Raw genomic sequence first — 22,009 nt, 5'->3', positions numbered from 1 at the left:
AGAATGGACAGGTGATGTCTTGTATCAGGCCCCTTCTTTAGTCTGATTGGAGTGGACGTGTGGGGGAGAGAGAATGCAGGAAAAGAAAGGTGAGGTCGACAAAACCTGGCAAGTGATGTTAAATATGGGAAAAAGAGGAGGTCTGAAATGTAAAGCTGAAGGGAGGGATATGGTGGGGAGGAGAAAGGGGGAATAAAAGGGAAATGCCAGACTCGATGAGCGTATGGAGAGGGGAAAGGATGAGGGTGACTGGGTGGTGGGTGATGGTAGGAAAATTGTGTGTGTATTGGGGTGGAGGGCTCGGGGGAGATTAGAAAGGGTTGGGAGGGTGTTGCTCTCCCACCCCATTTCTCTTTTTCAGCTTTCTTCCCCCTCCTCCCTCCACTCTAATCAGTCTGAAGAAAGGTCCCCAATCAAACATCGTCTGTCCATTCCCTTCACAGAGTACCACTAACACTTTATGTTTTGCTCACAATTCCAGCACGTGTAGTTTTGCATGTCTCCATTTAATTTAGTATTGTCAGCAAACTTGAAAATATGACATTCGGTCCCCTCATAGATGATAAAGATTATGAATATTGGAGAACAAGCACTGATTCCAATGGCACCCCAAAATTCACAGCCTACCAGTTGGAAAAGGAGCAAATTTATTCCCACTCTTTACTTTCTTTCCAATAGCCAGTTCTGAATCAATGCCTGTAGATTACTCCCAATTTGCATGTGCTCTGACCTTGTTGGCTAATCTCTTGTGTGGAACTTTATCGAACATTTTCGTAAAATACAAATACATCACTGCTGTTCCTTATCTATTTTACCAGTCACATCCTCAGAGAACACCGGCAGATTCAGTGATAAATATTGCCACACTTTTCCAGCTGTTATGTAATGACATCCTTCATTATAGATCCCAGCATTTTCCCCACCATTGATAAAGGCTAATTGGTCAGTATTACCCTGATTTTCCTCACCCTCCTTTCTTAAATAGTGGAATCACATTTGCCATCCTCCAATCCACAGGAACAATAGAAAACCAAGAGGACTTTGGAAGATGATATTCAAAGCATCCACTTACCATAAAACATTCCCAGCAAATAAAAAAACAAAGTGCTGGTGGAATTCAGCAGACCTGGCAGCATTCGTGCAGGGAATTGGACAGTATATTTTGGTTTGCAAGCCTTCTTCAGAATGATGAATGGTCCCGACTCCTTAATGCGGCCTGTCCTATTCCCTCCACAGATGCAGCCTGGCCTGTTGAGTTTCACCAGCACTTTGTTTTTTTGCTCAAGTTTCCAGCATCTAGTTTCTTGTGTCTCCATAAAACATTCCCAGTAGTTTCCAATGTTCTGTGTTAACATACTTTAAGGTAATTTCAGTTTCAAAACTAACTCTCCACTCCAAACAAGAAATATGTATTAGAAACAAGGAACTGCAGATGCTGGTATTTACAAAAAAGACACAAAGTGCTGCAGTACCTCAGTGGGTCAGGCAGCATCTCTGGAGAACAGGGATAGCTGACGTTTCAGATTGGGACCCATCTTCAGACTGAGTCTGAAATTGCAATTGTAAATTTGCTTTAGACTCTTGCATAAAATAGTCCGTTTTTCATTTCAATTAAAGCTTCACAAAATCCAGGTTTCTACTGCAAACATAATATCCAATATAACTAGATCATCTGATTAACTAAATTGCAACTAAATATTTAGTCGGTTGACCGAGTCACAATATTTGTAATATTTGCCAAAATCTAGAATTGTCTAATGTCCCTTAAAAAAAAGCAGCACACTAATATTTTGAACGTTCAGGGATCGTTATAACAAATCAATGTTTGTTTTTTTTAACAGATCCGGAACACGGTGTACTTTGATAAATCACGCTTATTCCATTGTGACAACTCGGTAGATTTGTAGCGAGGAACTGATTGACTTTCCTGTCCAGCTCATGTTACCAAATGAGATCTTGGCTGAAAGACCCAAAAATGTTTTTTTCCCTTCAACTGCAAAGCCAAATGTAAATGTCAGATAAGCTGGGACACAAAGTTATTTTATTACAAAATTGGCATTTACAATGATATAAATTTTCTGCTCTTGGCTTTCAAAGGTACGCCAAGAATATATGCAGATGGACAAATATTCAGCGAAGCACCACAATTTGTCTGCACCATTCCTTTCATTTCTCATTAAATGGTTACCCTGATCAGCCAAAATCCTCTAGTCAATAGCTGAATGGATGTGTGGAAAGAACACTTCATGCTTCCTTTCATGATCCTTGAAATACTGCCTCTTGAAATCCCAGGGGGAATTATCATTCTTCAATATTACAATTTTACGATCAGTTCAGACGCTGCCTGAACATGTTATTGTGGCAGGTCCAGCCACAGCATCTGTGGAAATCATGTGTGGAAAGTGCACAGCATCTCCATCCACGCTTTTGCAGTCGCCCAGATGGAGTAGCTGGATCCCTTTCTGTGGAAGCTTTCTGCTTGCAAATTGGCCACCATGTACATTGAATTATAATAAGGGAATAATAATTTCCCTTAAATATTACTTAATTTGCTCTAAAGTACTTTTTGATTCACTGAAATCCAGCCAGTGCTATTTGAAGTTAGTTGTTTTTCTTGTTTGCATATGCATTTGTGATCCAGATGTCAAGGCAGGGCCCCTTATCCGCTTTATGGTGAATAAAAGTCTTGCCTTGACAGAGACAAATCTGAATGAAAGGGAGACATAAGAAACTGCAGAGACTGGAATCTTGAGCAAAACACAAAGTGCTGGGGTAACTCAACGGGCCAGGCAGCATCTGGGAAGGGAATGGACAGGCAGCCTATCGGGTCCCTTCTTTAGACTTAATGACAAAACTTCGCCTGTCCATTCCTTGCCCAGCCGCTGCCTGATCCACTGAGTTCCTCCAGCACTTTGTGTATGACAGGGAACTAGAAATGCGAGGCAACGCTATCATATTGCATTGAAATATCTCCAAACTCTTGATTCAGTGAATTTTGGTTTGGGACACACTTGGCTTCTCACTGAAGAATATTTGTCTTTGCACTTCAAAACAATATTTCAGTATTTTAAGTACTTTGAGGCATTTAACCATGATAAGACAGTACTGAATCTAAACTTCCAATATCTGCATTTATAAAGGTTGGATCAGTTCATTTGCATTTGAAGGGAATCTGAGTCCAACCTACTCAACTATTCACTAAGCAAACTCGCCCAAAAGTCTGTGGATGTTTGGCTCAAATGGATCTCTCAAGACTGACAACAATTTATTGTGGATAATGAACTGCTAAGGATGAACTAGCAGGTTAATGGAGCTGTGACACAAGTCAGTCATAAGCTTGGTGGATTGGATCCAAAGGGCTGAGTGATCCACGTTTTATGCTCTTGTCAATAAAAGATTCATTAACTGGCATGAATTAATTATTTGTTCAAAAGATTTTAAAAAAACCACTGCAAGTCACCTTTAAAACTAATTGAAAGAGAAGTAAAAGGTGAATTTACACCATAACAGTCACTCTTGTGTGATTAATTGCAATTTTAAAAGTATTGTAATTCTTTGTATTGTTTGTATTTGTAAATTGTATTGCTTATTTGTTCCAGATTATGTTGGGCTGACATGGATGTTTCTGATTTATGCCATGCTCAGTTTTGGCGGGCTGATTTTTATCATTTTATTTATACCTGAGACTAAGGGTCGGACGTTAGAGAACATATCAGAACAACTAGCCAAAGGGTAAGTTGATATGAAATTCCAAACTTGTAAATTGAGAGCAGCAAATGTAAACCTGCCTTGGGATTGGCTGATACTTTTTGCACGGGTAGATAAGAGGTTAGTAACATTTGCAGCACAATAACAGTAGGTAATGACCGTCTCTTTAGTTTAGTTTATTATTGTCGCATATACCAAGGTACAGTGAAAAGCTTTCGTTTGTGTGCTGTTGAGGGTGGCACGGTGGCGCAGCGGGACTGTTGCCTTTCAATAGAGACCCGGGTTCAATCCTGACTCTGGGCGCTGACTGTACGGAGTTTGTACGTTCTTCTCCGTGACCTGCGTGGGTTTTCTTAAGGATCTCCGGTTTCCTCCCACACAACAAAGATACACAGGTTTGTAGGCTAATTGGCCCCAGTGTCTGCAGGTTAGTGTTAGTGTACGGGGATCGCTGGTTGGTGTGGACTCGGTGGACCGGAGAAGCTATTTCCCTGCTGTATCTCTAAACTAAACTAAACAGTCAGTGAAAAGACTGTACATGAATACAATTAAGCCGTCCACAGTGCACAGATAAAGGATAAAGGGGACAACGTTCATTGCAAGATATAACATTGAAGTCTGATAAAGTCCAATTAAGGATAGTTCAATGATCTCCAATGAGGTAGATGGGAGGTCAGGACTGTACTCTAGCCAATGAGAGGACCGTTCAGTTGCCTGATAACAGCTGGGAAGAAACTGATCCTGAATCTGGAGGTCTGTGCTTTCAAACATTTGTACCTCTTGCCTGATGGGAGAGGGGAGAAGATTGAGTGACCAGGGTGAGACTGGTCCTTGATTATGCCGGCAGCCTTGGAGAGGCAATGTGAAGTGTAGATTATGGTAACTCGCTCACTCAAGAGAGTGCAACAACCCACCAGTGTCAAGTTCCTCACATTCATATACTTATGTATTGCCAGTGACCAGAAGCTCAGCTGAACTAGTTGCATGGATGTGCCTACAAACACAGGTTAGAATATGGATATCCTAATTTCTCAATGGCAATTAGAGATGGACAGTAAATACACACAAAAAATAATTTAATACAAGAAATCTCTTAGTATATCACTTTAATCTTTTCTAGACTGCACGGTTAATTAAACTTTGCTAGCAAATTAGTTGTAGAATAGCAGATTATTTGGAGCCTAGTACTGAGCTGGTTATTCACTCATGCATATGTGAAAATGAAAAGAAACACATTTGAAATTCGCGACAGTGAGAGTAGGAATGGAGCGAGGTGGAGGATAAATGAGTGGATGAGGGACTGGTGCAGTGGGTATGGATTCAAGTTTCTGGATCATTGGGACCTCTTTTGGGGAAGGTGCGACCTGTACAGAAAGGACGGGTTGCACTTGAACTCGAGAGGGACCAATATCCTGGCGGGGAGATTTGCAAAGGCTACTGGGGAGACTTTAAACTAGTATGGTTGGGGGGAGGGACTCAAATTGGGAAAGCTAGCAGTCAGTGTGTGAGGCAGGAGGCAGAGAATGGTAGCACTCTGACCCAAAATGTAGGGGAGAGTGAAGAAAAAGACAATAAACAGAGAATAAGAGAGGGGGGGTTTCTTAAATGTGTATATTTTAATGCTAGGAGCATTGTAAGAAAGGTGGATGTACTTAGAGCCTGGATTGACACCTGGAAGTATGATGTTGTGGCGATCAGTGAAACATGGTTGCAGGAGGGCTGTGATTGGAAACTAAATATTCCAGGATTTCGTTGCTTCAGGTGTGATAGAATTGGAGGGGCAAGAGGTGGAGGTGTTGCATTGCTTATCAGGGAAGATATTACAGCAGTGCTTTGGCAGGATAGATTAGAGGGCTCGTCTAGGGAGGCTATTTGGGTGGAACTGAGAAATGGGAAAGGGGTAGCAACACTTATAGGGGTGTATTATAGACCGCCAAATGGGGAGCGAGAATTGGAAGAGCAAATATATAAGGAGATTGCAGATATTAGTAGTAAGCACAAGGTAGTGATTGTGGGAGCTTTCAATTTTCCACACATAGACTGGGAAACACATTCTGTAAATGGGCTGGATGGGTTGGAGTTTGTAAAATGTGTGCAGGATAGTTTTTTGCAGCAATACATAGAAGTACCTACTAGAGAAGGGGCGGTGCTGGACCTCCTGTTAGGAAATGTGACGGGTCAGGTGGCAGAGGTATGCGTTGGGGAACAGTTCGGGACCAGTGATCACAATACCATTTGTTTCAATATAATTATGGAGAGGGTCAGAACTGGACCTAGGGTTGAGATTTTTGATTGGAGAAAGGCTAACTTTGAGGAGATGCGAAAGGATTTAAAAGGAGTGAATTGGGACAGTTTGTTTTATGGGAAAGACGTGGAAGAGAAATGGAGGACATTTAAAGGTGACATTTTAAGAGTACAGAATCTTTATGTCCCTGTTCGGTTGAAAGGAAATAGTAAAAATTGGAAAGAGCCATGGTTTTCAAGGGAAATTGGACACTTGGTTCGGAAAAAGAGAGAGATCTACAATAATTATAGGCAGCATGGAGTAAATGAAGTGCTTGAGGAGTATAAAGAATGTAAAAAGAATCTTAAGAAAGAAATTCGAAAAGCTAAAAGAAGATATGAGATTGCTTTGGCAAGTAAGGTGAAAGTAAATCCAAAGGGTTTCTACTGCTATATTAATAGCAAAAGGATAACGAGGGATAAAATTGGTCCATTAGAAGTCAGAGTGGACAGCTATCTGCAGAGCCAAAAGAGATGGGGAAGATATTGAACAATTTATTTTCTTCGGTTTTCACCAAGGAGAAGGATATTGAATTATGTGAGGTAAGGGAAACAAGTAGAGTAGCTATGGAAACTATGAGATTCAAAGAAGAGGAAGTACTGACACTTTTGAGAAATATAAAAGTGGATAAGCCTCCAGGTCCGGACAGGATATTCCCTAGGACATTGAGGGAAGTTAGTGTAGAAATAGCAGGGGCTATGACAGAAATATTTCAAATGTCATCAGAAACGGGAATAGTGCCAGAGGATTAGCGTACTGCGCATGTTGTTCCATTGTTTAAAAAGGGGTCTAAGAGTAAACCTAGCAATTATAGACCTGTTAGTTTGACGTCAGTGGTGGGCAAATTAATGGAAAGGATACTTAGAGATAATATATATAAGCATCTGGATAAACAGGGTCTGATTAGGAACAGTCAACATGGATTTGTGCCTGGAAGGTCATGTTTGACTAATCTTCTTGAATTTTTTGAAGAGGTTACTCGGGAAATTGATGAGGGTAAAGCAGTGGATGTTGTATATATGGACTTCAGTAAGGCCTTTGACAAGGTTCCTCACGGAAGGTTGGTTAAGAAGGTTCAATTGTTGGGTATTAATGGTGGAGTAGCAAGATGGATTCAACAGTGGCTGAATGGGAGATGCCAGAGGGTAATGGTGGATGGTTGTTTGTCAGGTTGGAGGCCAGTGACTAGTGGTGTGCCACAGGGATCTGTGTTGGGTCCACTGTTGTTTGTCATGTATATCAATGATCTGGATGAAGGTGTGGTAAATTGGATTAGTAAGTATGCAGATGATACTAAGATAGGTGGGGTTGTGGATAATGAAGTAGATTTTCAAAGTCTACAGAGAGATTTATGCCAGTTGCAAGAGTGGGCTGAAAGATGGCAGATGGAGTTTAATGCTGATAAGTGTGAGGTGCTACATCTTGGCTGGACAGATCAAAATAGGACGTACATGGTAAATGATAGCGAATTGAGGAATGCAGGTGAACAGAGGGATCTGGGAATAACTGTGCACAGTTCCCTGAAAGTGGAATCTCATGTAGATAGGGTGGTAAAGAAAGCTTTTGGTGTGCTGGCCTTTATAAATCAGAGCATTGAGTATAAAAGTTGGGATGTAATGTTAAAATTGTACAAGGCATTGGTGAGGCCAATTCTGGAGTATGGTGTACAATTTTGGTCGCCTAATTATAGGAAGGATGTCAACAAAATAGAGAGAGTACAGAGGAGATTTACTAGAATGTTGCCTGGATTTCAGCAACTAAGTTACAGAGAAAGGTTGAACAAGTTAGGGCTTTATTCTTTGGAGCGCAGAAGGTTAAGGGGGGACTTGATAGAGGTCTTTAAAATGATGAGAGGGATAGACAGAGTTGACGTGGATAAGCTTTTCCCACTGAGAGTAGGGAAGATTCAAACAAGGGGACATAATAATAATAATAATAAATTTTATATTTAATGGGCGCCTTTCATACAAAATCTCAAGGACACCTTACATAGTAATCGGAATAAAGACATATAATCGGAGTAAAACAAGTAATTAAAGACATCACAATGACACAAATTAAAAACAGAATTCAATCCAAAAACAGAAAATCAAAAACACAGTGTGAAGAGAGAGCAGCGGCAACCAATTCGTGCCAGCGTCCACTCTCCCTTCACGGCAGCCATGACTTGAGAATTAAGGGACAGAAGTTTAGGATTAACATAAGGGGGAACTTCTTTACTCGGAGAGTGGTGGCTGTGTGGAATGAGCTTCCAGTGAAGGTGGTGGAGGCAGGTTCGTTTTTATCATTTAAAAATAAATTGGATAGTTATATGGACGGGAAAGGAATGGAGGGTTATGGTCCGAGCGCAGGTATATGGGACTAGGGGAGAATACGTGTTCGGCACGGACTAGAAGGGTCGAGATGGTCTGTTTCTGTGCTGTAATTGTTATATGGTTATATGGTTATAAATAATAAAGTGTGGCCTTGATAGCAATGAAGATGAATTTGGCTGACCAGAGACATATGATCTGGTCATTGCTTTAGCACATATTTTCTCAGGTGGGAAGCTTACTCATCTGATGCGTTCTCTGCTACCATCAGTGCTGCTCCCTCATTGTTTAGTTTAGTCCACGTTGAGTCCATGCCGACCAGCGATCCCCGCATACTAACACTATCCTACACACACTAGGGACAATTCACAATTTTACCAAGTCAATTAGCCTGCAAACCTGTACGTCTTTGGACTGCAGGAGGAAACCGGAACGCCCCGAGAAAACCCACGCAGGTCACATGGAGAACGTACAAATTCCATACAGACAGCACCCGTAGTTAGAATCAAACCTGGGTCTCTGGCAGTGTAAGGCAGCAACTCTACCACTGCGCCACCATGCCGCCCACCGAATGATTGGAATGATCTTGGAATGTTTGTTTCCATTCTGATGGCAGTGAAGTAAAGCTTTAAGTTTTTCACTTGTCATAGGCAAGTATTAATAACTATAACAAGCTATATTCTCATTAGAAAATAATACTTTAAATAATTCTTCTTTGGTATATGTTAGTCTATCCATAGTTATTTTCAGTTAATGGGTTCATGACAACATACTTTCACTCTGGCTCACTTTAAACAAAAGTAACCTATTGAAAAATCTTTTTCCTAGTTTGTCACCCAGAATACATATATTAATATAAGGGAGAAGAATGATTTAAGACTGAAAGGTTAAATTTCAACTTGAATTCTCACAAGCATGAAATTTTAATGATCTCTCAGGTACGATATAACTGGAGCTTGCAGTTTGACTGAACGTATAAAGAAACTGCTCCCAGAACGATGTTGGAAACACAAAGGTGGTGAGCACTTAATCTGGGCTACTGCTACCCAATACCACACAGATGGTTTGGAGAACTATTTTGATGATAGTAGTTTGTAACACACAGTTCAAAATTTATATCTTTTGAAGTAATATTGCACTAATATAATGTTCTGTTTTCATTCATAATTGTCAATTAATTCTCATTTATTCTGAAGGAATGGCCTGCAAATATTGGTGGATGGTATTCGTTGACAGTCATAGGGATGTGCAGCACAGAAATAGACCCTTCATCCTAAATCGTCCGTGCTGACCAAGATGCCCCATCTAAGCCAGTTCAATTTGCCCATATCCCACTAAACATTTCCTATCCATCAGCCTATCCAAATGTATTTTAAATGTTGTTATTGTACATGCCACAACTACTTCTTCTGGTAGCTTGTCCCATATACCCACCACCCTCTGTGTGAAATAGTTTCCCTCAGGTTCCTATTCAATTTTCCACTTGTTTTATACCTAAGCCATCTAGTTCTCGACCCTGAGAAAAAGATTGTGCATGCATTCTATTGATTCCCCTCATGATTGTATGCACCGCTATTAGACCGCCCTTCAGCTTCCTGCACTCCAAGGAATAAAATCTTAGCCTGCCCAACTTCTTCCTATAGCTTAGGTCTTTGAGTCCTGGCAACATCCTCATAAATCCCTGTACCTTGATTTTGTTTAAAAAAAAGATATGTTTCCGCATGAAAATGTCTTAAGGTTCCGCATGGTAGGCTGCTCTGGAAGTTTAGATTGCATGGGAACCAGGGAGAGCTAGCTAAAGGGCCTGTTCCACGAGCATGCGACTCCATGCGGCACCATGCGGCAAGCACGACCTAACGTGGTCCCTTGAGCTGTACGGCCTCGCGGGGCCGGTCCCACTTCGATCGCCGGAGCCGTATGGAGTTGTGCGGAGCTGGTCCCGACATCGTGCGGGGCTCCGAAAAACTGACCGTGTTCAAAAATTCCGCGTGGCAACGGCCTGCCGGCCCGCAGCCGCCTCAACGCCGTACACACCGCCTCGACGGGCATATGCAGCGTCTTGACGCCGTACGTCCATCTTGACGCCGTACCTTACACGCGAACTTCCCGCGGACTTCGCTCGAACTTCACGTCACTCACTCGAACTCCGCGCGGCCCCCGTTTCTGGTTTGGTCGCGCTCGCGGCATGCAGGTGCATGCTGTTGGGACCGGCCCTGTACGGGGATCACTCGACTTCCGCGCGTCTCCCGCTTCCGGTTTGGTCGCGCTTGCCGCATGCAGGTCGCATGCTCGTGGGACAGGCTCTTAACTGGATAGATAATTGACTTCATGGAAGGAAGCAGAGGGCGATGTTGGAAGGTTGTTTTTTGGACTGGAGGCTTGTGAATAGTGGTGTGCCTCGGGGATTGCTGCTAGGCCCATTGATGTTAGTGGTTTATACCGATGATTTGGATGTAATGTACGAGGCATGATTAAGTTTGCAGGGGACACAAAAGTGGGTGGTATCATAGGAAGATAATTATCATAAATTACAGCACAATCTTGGTCAGTTGGGCAAGTGGGCTGAGAAATGGTTAATGGAGTGTAATGCAGACAAGTGTGAGGTGTATTTTGGGAAGTCAAACTAGCTCAGGACCATCATAGTACATGGCAGGGTCCTGGAGAGTGTTGTAGAACAGATTGATTTAGGAGTGCAGCTACATAGTTTTGTGAAAGTGGTATCACAGGTAGGGTAGTCAAGTCAACTTTATTTGTCACATACACATACAAGATGTACAGTGAAATGAAAGTGGATGAATTTCCTCAGCTGCCTGAGGTGGTAAAGGCACTGCCTTGCCTTTCTCACCAGTACGGCAGTGTGTGTAGTCAAGAGGTTTTTTGGCACATAGGCCATCAACAGTGGTGTGCTGAGTATATGAAGGATGTTATGTGACAATTATACAAGATGTTGGTGAGGCCAAATGTGGAGTATTGTGTTTAGTTTTGATCAACCTGCTATAGAAAAGATATAGTTAAGTTGGAAAGAGAGCAGAGAAGATTTACTAGGTTGTTACTAGGACTTGAGGGCCTGAGCTATAGAGAGAGGTTGGGCAGGTTAGGACTTTATTCCTTGGAGCGCAGGAAGATGAAGGGTGAAATTATGGAGGTGTATAAGATCTTGAGTGGAATAGATAGGGTAGATGCACCAAGTCTTTTACCCAGAATAAAACAATCAGGAACTGAACGATATACGTTAAGGGTGAAAGAGGTAACATTCAATAGGATCCTGAGGGGCAGCCTTTTCACACAGTAGGTGGTGGATATAAGAAACGAGCTGCCAGAGGAAGTAATTGAGGTAAGTACTATAACAACATTTAAAAGACATTTGGACAGGTACAGTACATGGATATGAAAGGTTTAGAGGGATATGGGCCAAAAGCAGACAAGTGGGAGTAGTGTAGATGGGGCTTCTTGGTCGGTGTGGGCATCTTGGGCCGCAGGGCCTGTTTCCACGCTGTATGACTATGTTTAAGAAGGAACTGCAGATGCTGGCAAATCGAAGGTACACAAAAAAGCTGGAGAAACTCAGCGGGTGCAGCAGCATCTATGGAGCGAAGGAAATAGGCAACGTTTCGGGCCAAAACCCTTCTTCAGACCCTTCTTCTGAAGAAGGGTTTCGGCCCGAAACGTTGCCTATTTCCTTCGCTCCATAGATGCTGCTGCACCCGCTGAGTTTCTCCAGCTTTTTTGTGTACCTGTAGGACTCTATGTTGCCCAAAGCAAATGCACTAAAGGTAGACAAAAAAGCTGGAGAAACTCAGCAGCTGAGGCAGCATATATGGAGCGAAGGAAATAGGCGACGTTTCGGGTTGAGACCTTTCTTTAGACGAAGAGTCTCGACCCGAAACATCGCCTATTTCTTTCACTCCAAAGATGCTGCCTCACCCGCTGAGTTTCTTCAGCTTTTTTTTCTGCCTTCGATTTTCCAGCATCTTGTTCCAGTTCCTTCTTAAACATAAGTGTGCTAAAGGGTCTCCAAACTAAACTATCCACTTGGGCAGCATTCTTATATTTGTTCAGTGCACATGCTCTCTGGCAGAACATAACTCACTTATCTCAGTCCAGAGAGCTCAGGTGCATTTTTTGCAAGGGCCAAAGAATTCAACACTAATGGTTATTGCCTTCCCTGGTGGAGATTAATCTGCTGAATCTATAATGCACTGAACTGTAGAGCACCAGTCCCTGTTTGCTCAGCTAGAACAAGTCTTTCAGCTGATGGGTCACCTGAACCATGCTCTGAAGGTTTTCGGCATTATTGACAGGAATAGCTCTCAGGTTATACGAGTGTGTCATGTTCCCTGACAACTACCTAGATTATTGCAAGCTTGACTGACTGATAAACATGATGGCTTTTAAATGTATTGTGGTGTTGACTTTATTGTAATCTTTCTTCACTGACACTTCACCAATAAAATTTGGTTAATTTTTAACTGCAACCCCCTACCCTAAACGTTCTCAAATGCAATCATTTCCATCTCTGCAACCTTCTCACCTCGTATTAACAGCAGATAGCAAGTGGACAATTGATTCCTTCCCAGGAGGTAAGTTGATGGCTTGATTATTTAAGCAATCTGATGTGGTTGGGAGCTTCACAGTTAGCTTGTCATCTCAACATAGATGTGGATTAAACCAAATGAAAGGAAACTACCAACAGAGGTCCACTTGAAGTGCCAAGTAAATGCTTCATTTTGATCTCCAACTGAGTTCCTCATCATCATGGATGTCTGTTATCAATCAATTCAATGCACTGTCAAGCAGAAACCTAGGACACTCTGAGATATAATGCTCAGAAACTCCAGAACTGACAATGTTTCAAACTAAACAGTTTCAGCAGATACTTCCACATCACTGCCAAATTACAAATTAGCCCGGATATGTAATGCCGACTACTAAAAGCAACATTTCCAATCCAACCATTTATCAGTCTACCATTATTTCTTAGACAAACAATTGAAAGTATTTAAGACTCTTACTCATAAGTAGACTGCTGAATGGTTGGGTTTTGCCTGGGCTAGTTGGCTCGACATTTTACATAGTTGAAGTATGGACAGACTAACATCTGCAGTAAGTTGTGAATGGATCCCTAGACATCGTGGACAAATTTAAGATAGACACAAAATGCTGGAGTAGCTCAGATGGTCAGGCAGCATCTCTCGAGAAAAGGAATAGGTGACGTTTTGGGTCGAGACCCTCCTTCGGACTCCTGAAAAAGGGTCCTGAGAGAATTTAACATGGATCATCAATAAAGAGCCTTAATAAAACTTGGTCAATAGAAAATGTGAAAAATGTTCCACGAGAAGATTTACCTGGCAGGAAGAAAGTTGGTTGTGGCTACTCAGGCTATTCAGCACAGACCCAACAGAATATTACACTAGTCCTCTACAGTGTCCTCGGTCCAACAGTCTTCAGTTGTTTTATCAATGACCCTTTCTCCATAGTCAGTAGTGGGAATACTTGTTGCTATTTTATAGAGTTTAGTTCTACAAGCAATGAAGCAGTCTATACCATTATGCAGCAAGTTCAAGATAACTTTCTGTATTGAACTGATAAGTATCATTCATGTCTCATTGTGCTGAGCTGTGAGCATTTCCAGAAAGAGTGACTGGAACCACATCAACCCCCATACCATACTCAATCATCCCTTGACTTTCAACATTCTTACCACCATTAACATCCTTGAGGTCAGATTCAGATTCAACTTAATTGTCATTGTGCAGTGTACAGTACAGAGACAATGAAATGCAGTTAGCATCTCCATAGAAGAGCGACATAAGAGGTCATCGCTATTTACAGAAACATTCAAAATGGGAACCCCCAAAGTTAAAACTGATCTGTCGTGTTTGCTGATAAAACTACTAAATTGATCAAAATACTTTAAGGTGTCAATTTTTCTCTTGGCAAATGAAAAATGTTCTCACAAAACTAAAACAATCAAGAAATTAAAATGTCTCCAACATTTGGGTGGATTTTATTTCATTGAATAATTTTAGTATCCTCTCACCTCAAATGACCATGCTTCAACGGTGATGTGGCTACACGCTCTAGTTGAGTGTCACTGCCTGCTGAGCATCTGTAGCAATCCTTCACTACAAAGTACTTCCACTGACGTGACATTTCATGAGTGTTTTTTATTTGAGAAAGACTTTCAAACAAATTGGAGTATGAATTATCAAACGATTCACTTTTGGACTGATTTCCTTTAAACTTGAACAGCTTTTGTGTTATGGAGAGCCAAGTGAGAGTGGGCCTGTGAGTAACAGCAGCTGCGGTTTATTTGCTTTCCTTTCTGTCAGTGAAGCTGTTTATCTTTTTCACCAGTCAAAGGGTTGAAACTCAATCATCTTGCTCTTTCCATTTTTGGGGTAAGTGAAAGAAAGATTTACATTTAAACAGTGTGTTTGATGCCGTGGAACACATCTGCCAGTGCTTTTCAGCCAAAAGTTACTTTTGAAATCTAGTTTTACTGGCAAACACAACGTGCGACTCACACAAAGGTTTATGAATAATTGACCATTTATCTGATTTTGCTGGTGTTAGTTGAGAGGTACTTGGCGACATACAGCATCCACTCATTTGATAGACACAAAATGCTGGAGTAACTCAGCGGGACAGGAAGCATCCCTGGATAGAAGGAATGGGTGACGTTTCGGGTCAAGACCCTTCTTCAGACTAGAGTCAGGAGAAAGGGAAACGAGACATATAGATGGTGATACAGAGAGAGAGATATAGAACAAATTAATGAAAGATATGCAAAAAAAGCAATGACGATACAGGAAACAAGCCATTGTTTCAAGTTCAAGCAAAATTTAAGTTGATGTTCCTCCAATCTCCACTTATTTGAGTTCAGTTCCTTACTTTTCCATTTTGTATGTTAATGTGGATGGGTAGATGGTGGGTGTGGGAAGCTTCCGATACCTCATCCAAAAGACAACAGTTTTTGGCATCAAAATGCCCTTCATTGAGAACCCCATTGCCCTGTCTGTTCCCCATCTGAGCTGCGAGGTTCATGAGCATGTTACCCCCAGAGACTATCCATTGCCACTCTAACAATGTTGCCCACTTCCATTGAACTTGATGAGACGTTTGGTCATAATGCCACATCTGCCCTGGTCATGATGAATCTATTTCATGGACAACATTTGTAAAGCCACAACTTGTAGTAGATGCTAAATAGAATAAGTTGTTCATTTTTTTAAAGTTATATTTTCATGAACAATGTTGTTCCAAAAGAGCAGCCTCTGCAAAAATATTACTATTGTTCAAAATTTGGAATGAATTGTAAATTTCTTAGAGCTAAAGTTGGGAGGCAGGATTCCTGGCAGGAGGGTAGTTCATTTCTTGTGGCTTTAAAGGAGCCAAATTTCAGAAGATTAGTTCAAAGTACAAACTATACTAAATTGTCCATTTATTTTCACACCACAATTTATGAACTTAAACGCTCTGGTATTTGCCCAGAAGAACAATGATGCTAAAATTCACTGAGACCGAGGTCGAGTGGAAGTTCTTTTTATACCTTACTTGGCTCGTGATGGGAATAAAATTGGAACCAGTCAGGCGGCTTCGTCCATTGAATTTTGTTGAAGAATGCTGTGTGGAATCATCTTAATATTACAAACACACAGAAGTGTTATGACCAGTAACACATTTGTATTATCTTATAACACCATTGGTGATTTTATAATCCCTAGGTGCACCAAAATTTAAAAGATTAATAAAACATGTGTTTCTGTTTCTCTTCTGCATATTTGTTTTTCTGTTCCCATTATCACTGCCTTCCTGTGGACTACAGCCTCAATTTTTCTTTTGTAAATTGTTTCTCAGATTCAGATTCAGATTCAGATTCAATTTTAATTGTCATTGTCAGTGTACAGTACAGAGACAACGAAATGCATTTAGCATCTCCCTGGAAGAGCGACATAGCAAATGATTTGAATAAATAATAATAAGTGTCCGAGGGGGGGGGGGGGTGATTGGCAGTCACCGAGGTACGTTGTTGAGTAGAGAGACAGCCGCCGGGAAGAAGCTGTTCCTGGACCTGCTGGTTCGGCAACGGAGAGACCTGTAGCGCCTCCCGGATGGTATGAGGGTAAACAGTCCATGGTTGGGGTGAGAGCAGTCCTTGGCGATGCTGAGCGCCCTCCGCAGACAACGCTTGCTTTTCTCAATAGATACCATTGTTATATATGTTAGCAGAAATTATTTTCATCTGTATATACAGTAGTATCTCTGAAAATCCAATATCGATTGGATAACATGTAAAGCAACGTTTTTCACTATACCTCAGTACACGTGACAATAATTAACCCAACTGAACCCAAGGTAAACAAACAGTAATTCACTCTCCCAATTTAAGTCGCCAAATCAGTGGGATTTCAAGCTGTAACTTTGACTATAACGCTAAGAATGGCATCAAATCAACTGATCATTGGTTGTTAGAATAGAAAGGCACAGAAGGCTGCCATTTAGCCCATTGTGACAGTTGTGATTTTTAAAATTCATTATTCCATCCCTCTGCATCTGTAATGTTTATTTCTTCAACCTATTTATCGGGTTCCATCGGAAAGGTATTACTGCTTCAGTTTCCATCATACAACAAGAGCGGATCAGAAAAATTTGTAACTCATAGATTTTCTTTCTCTTGAAATGTTGTTCTTTTTGTCAATAACCATTGCTTATTGACTTCGATTTTTATAAAAAGTTTCATTCTTTTTACTATATAAACACTTTATGATTTAATATTTCTCTATGAAAGATCCTTTTAACATCGCCTCACATTTCTCTGCATTAAACTTAATCCGCTGTGCATCTACCCATTCAACAGTCAGGATCACATTGAATGGCAGTGCTAAAGCAGGGCCAAATGGCCTACTCCTGCACCTGTTGTCTATTGTCTTTTCATATCCTGCTGCGATCGATATGTTTTTGGATCATAAACAGATTGCTGGAAGAACTCAACAGGACAGGCAGCATTTGTGGAGGCAGTGGGATGGTCGATGTTTCGGGTCAATACACTGTATCAGGACTGAGAGTGTAAAGGAGATATAGGTGAGTATGAGAGGTAGGGACTGGTAAGCAGTAGGTAGAACCAGGCGGGGGAGGAGGAGGGGTGCAATAAGGTCTCAGTTCCCCTTCACCAATGTTCCATTTGCTTTACATCCCTCTCTGAGCATGCTCCACTTAACACTTCCTTACTAATCAGATTCCAGCATCTGTAGCTTCTTCTATTACCTCATCACCTTCCAGCCTCTGTCTTTATCTCCACATCTTCTCCACCATAGGCTTAATCTGCCCCATTTCTGCTCCCCCCATGTCTCTACTTATCACCCACTATCCTTTGTCTCCCAACTCTACCCCTCCTCTTCCCCCACCCGGTTTAATCGGCTCATCTGCCCCTTCCTCACCTGGTTCCACCTATCGCCCTCTTATAGCTCCCTCTCACCTCATTGTACTGCCTATCTTTCCTCGACACTCCCGGTCCTGTTGTAGTGTCTCGACTGAAAACCATCTCTCTATCTCCACACATGCTGCGTTCCTCCAGCAGAATGTAAATAAGTTGTGGGATGTGCAAATGTGCAGCAGTTTAACTCAGGAAATGTGTGGCGATGTATTTTGGTAGTAGGAATGAGGGAAAATAGTACCGAATAAAGACTATTGTTCTAAATGGGGTGGAGGAGCAGACATCTGGTATACGTGGTACAGAAACCATTGAAAGTGGCAGGGCAGATTGAGAAAGCAGTTAATGAGGCATAAATAAGTTTGGATTTACCATGCTAAGTCTTTATAAAACTGAACCTTCAGAGTGGATCATCCTCAACTCGATGTTTCACTTTTGCTTTCTTTCTCTTTATCTCTCTCGTAATCCTATATCTCCTTCCCTCTGTTATGACATCTATACGTGATTTTACATTGAATTAAATATTCCAAATTGGACTTCCTGATTTTTACTTTATGTAGTCACGAGTATCCTGATTGGGTAAGGAGATATGTAAATAGGGTAACCATTGGTTACGTATGATGGGCACGCTTTCATTTTGGCTTGCCAACTAACATGTAACACAATAGTTCTAATCGAGATAAAATCCAGACCAATATGTAATCAGTTTTGTGTAACAGGGCTTGAAGTACAAACTTTTGACAGTGAACCATTTCCCACAGCTGGCATCTTGTTAGTCCCTTGGTAGATTCAATGTCTGTCCCAAGCACTGTCAATGTAGACAAAACAAACCTCTAATTAAATCAAATTAATAACTTTAATCAGTTATCAATACAAGAACATTAGCACTTGCATGCTTTCCTTAAGCTGCCATTGCCTGTCACTGTTATGAATCTTGAAGTTTAGAGGCAGTCAGTGATGTCTCTCTGATTTCCATCTCTGAGCTAATGGAGATAACTCATAACTTAAACTGCAGTTGCATCGAAGGGTAAAACAAACGTGTTATGCGAAGACAAGAGCCCACAGGAGAATGCAGGTTAATCTCCGCAGAATGTGAAGTGGCAGAATGGAATGGCACTGGGGAACAGGTAGCAGATGAAGCAGTTCTTGCTTTTGACACTCCACACTAACATGAGCAATGTCCTCTGACTCAGGCAAACAGGCTGATTAAAGTTGTCATACTAATTTCTGCAACTCTGTTCTTCACCTAGATGAAAATATATATGAGAACATGGAGGAAGATTAGACTTGGCACTTTGACTGCAGCTCTGCAGGACAACCTAAGGCACACTACTTAGTCCATCATTGCCAAGTACCTGGTCACAGAGAAGCATCCTGATGATGCACACCGATGATGGGGATGGATACTTTCATGGTAATACACAACTCACAAGAGGCCAAATGGAAAAGGAGCTACAAGAAGAGCATAAGGTTTTAAACAAGATTTTTATGAAAATTGATTTCATAAACTATTTTTCAAAATACACAATATCTGGCCAGTGTGTTGGAGACTACCAGCAGCATGAGAAGAAACATTAAGGTGTCTACTTAGTATAGAAACCTATGGGTGAATGAAAATCAGGGAAATTACTGAGAGGTGACTTAATCATTGATCATTCTGGACTAGCTTGCTTCCAAATTGACGTGGTTGACTGAGAGAGCTTGAGGACCTTCCGTGAGCAAAGTTGAGATATGCACAAAGATGACTGAAATCTAGCCTATTGGACAAACTATGTAGTCAACATTCACCAGAGGATGTAGCCCAATGCTTTCTCCATCATTGTTGTGGACTTCAACAATCATCATCATCATCGTTGAAAACATCAACGGGTACGGTGCCTTACAATGCTATGTACGACAGTGATCACAGCTTCTACTGAAGTGTGGATGGCCGTTGGCTCGCTAGGAGCTCATCCGCCTTTTTGACAGGTCTTGTTTCTGGTCCCGCTGGGGGTCTACAGCCTCCTCCTCACCTGGCAAACCAGGTGGGGTAGACGATTTATTCACCGACTATTCGACCATGGACCAGGTAGCACGGGATCACATGGTACCCGTGGCGGGGGGAACTTGAAGAGGACACTTCAAGCTATCATCAGCATGTCCCCTTCAGCACCAGAGGATCAAACAATTTCGACCACTGCTACTCCACTATCAGCGACGCTGATTGCCTCCATACCACACCACTTGAAATCCCTGTGATCTCAGTCTCTGAGGCCGGTGTCAGAAAATCCTTCACGAGAGTGAATCCTTGAAAGGTGCACCTGACCACATACTGACCCATGTCAATTTGTCTACCTCCATAACAGATCGAAGGCGGATGCGATCTCGCTGGCTCTCCACTCTGCACTGGACCAGTGGTACAACAGTAGCACACACGTCAGACTGTTGTTCATTGAGAACAGCTTGGAATTCAACACCATCATCTCTTTTGAATTCATTGTCAAACTCAGAGGATTGTATCCCAAATCAAGTCCAGTCGAGTTTTTTGTCATATGCACAAGTACGGGTGAGGTACAGGTACAACGAAAATCTTGCCCATAGCAGCATCACACGCACATATACACAGACATCATTAAAAAATATATAAATTATACATACATTCTAAAAGGGTGTGAAAATAAAAGGACAGCAAATAAAAACAAGACATTACTGCTAAACACAATTGTAAAACAAGTCCATGGTACTGCAGGAGATGGTCCACAATGTTTAATTGTTGAGGTAGGATTAGGTTTGTGCAGATCAATTCAAGAACCTGACGGATAGAAGAAAGTAATCGTTCTTGAACCTGGTGGTTTGAGACTACAGATAGTGGGATTTATTGATGATAGATAGATCATCGCCCTCTACCGGCAGTGCCTCACGTAGATGGTTTTGATGGTGGGGAGAGTTACGCCCAGAGACAATAGACAATAGGTGCAGGAGTAGGCCATACGGCCCTTCAAGCCAGCACTGCCGTTCAATGTGATCATGGCTGATCATCCACAATCAGTATCCTGTTCCTGCCTTCTCCCCATATCCCCTAACTTCCCTATCTTCAATAGCCCTATCGAGCTCTCTCTTGAAAGTTTCCAGTAAACTGGCCTCCACCGCCCTCTGAGGCAGAGAATTCCACAGACTCACAAGTCTCTGTGTGAAAAAGTGCTTCCTCATCTCCGTTCTAAATGGCTTATCCCTTATTCTTAAACTGTGTCCCCTGGTTCTGGACTCCCCGAACATCAGGAACATATTTCCTGCCTCTAGCATGTCCAAATCCTTAATAATCTTATATGTTTCAATGATATCCTCTCATCCTTCTAAATTCCAGAGTATACAAGCCCAGCCGCTCCATTCTCTCAGCATGATGGCTGTCCACCACCCTCTGCAGCCACTTGCATTCCTCTGCATTAGAATTGCCATGTCAAGCCCTGATGCAACAGTCAAAATACATTTCCACTTGTTAGAATATTCGGAGACATGCAAAATCTCTTTAAACTTCTAAGAATATGGAGGCACTGGTACACCTTCCTTGCGATTACATTGGTGTACTGGGCCCAAGAAAGGTCATCTGAATTTAAAGCTTCTAACTCTCTCCACCACTAACCCACCAAGGGATATGGAGAGAAGGCAGGAACAGGGTACTGATTGTGGATGATCAACCTTGATCACAGTGAATGGCGGTGCTGGCTCTAAAGGCCGAATGTCCTACTCCTGCACCTTTTGTCTATTGTCTAATGTAAGCTGGCACATGCTCTCCTCATGTTCCCTTTCTGAAGTCAACGATTCGTACCTTGATTTTATTGACGTTGAGCAAAAGGTTGTTGTTTTGATCCCGTTCAACCCGGTGTTCCATAGAAACATAGAAAATAGGTGCAGGAGTAGGCCATTCAGCCCTTCGAGCCAGCACCGCCATTCAATATGATCATGGCTGATCATCCAATCTCTCTTCTGTCCGGCAACTCATCACCACCTGTGATTCAGCCAACAACAATGGTGTTATCGCATTGGAGCTGTCCTTAGCCACACAGTCATGGATGTAAAAAGGGTGGAGCAGCGGGCTTAGCAGGCAGCCTTGAAGCAATTGGGCCTTTGTCTTCATCAGCAGACGTCAATCAGTATGGATTGGCAACAACACCCTCCTTCTCACTGACCATTGGCACCGGGGTACCTTAGGGCTGCATGCTCAGTACTCTGCTCTACCCTGCCTATACCTGTCTGTGTATCCAGACACAACTCCATAACTATCTTTAAATATGC

General features: G+C 42.0%; 1 protein-coding gene across 2 annotated transcripts in view; it reads left to right on the top strand.

Moving 5' to 3' along the window:
* slc2a12 (solute carrier family 2 member 12) overlaps nucleotides 1-19,685 on the top strand; it is a 32,871-nt gene extending 13,186 nt beyond the window's left edge. The window contains exons 5-7 of one of the 2 annotated variants that reach the window (XM_033020929.1): nucleotides 3,600-3,732; nucleotides 9,243-9,319; nucleotides 18,988-19,685. In XM_033020929.1, coding sequence (XP_032876820.1) covers nucleotides 3,600-3,732; nucleotides 9,243-9,319; nucleotides 18,988-19,022 — 245 coding nt within the window. In that variant the 3' untranslated portion in view covers nucleotides 19,023-19,685. Of the gene's footprint in view, nucleotides 1-3,599; nucleotides 3,733-9,242; nucleotides 9,583-18,987 lie in introns of those variants that run through there. The other variant, XM_033020928.1, reaches the window with a different exon arrangement.
* Nucleotides 19,686-22,009: the final 2,324 nt, after the last annotated feature.

Source organism: Amblyraja radiata, chromosome 5, assembly GCF_010909765.2.
Source record: "Amblyraja radiata isolate CabotCenter1 chromosome 5, sAmbRad1.1.pri, whole genome shotgun sequence".
Classification (NCBI taxonomy): domain Eukaryota; kingdom Metazoa; phylum Chordata; class Chondrichthyes; order Rajiformes; family Rajidae; genus Amblyraja; species Amblyraja radiata.
The sequence above is the reverse complement of the archived record's forward strand: the minus strand, read 5'-3'. Positions and strand labels throughout refer to the sequence as shown.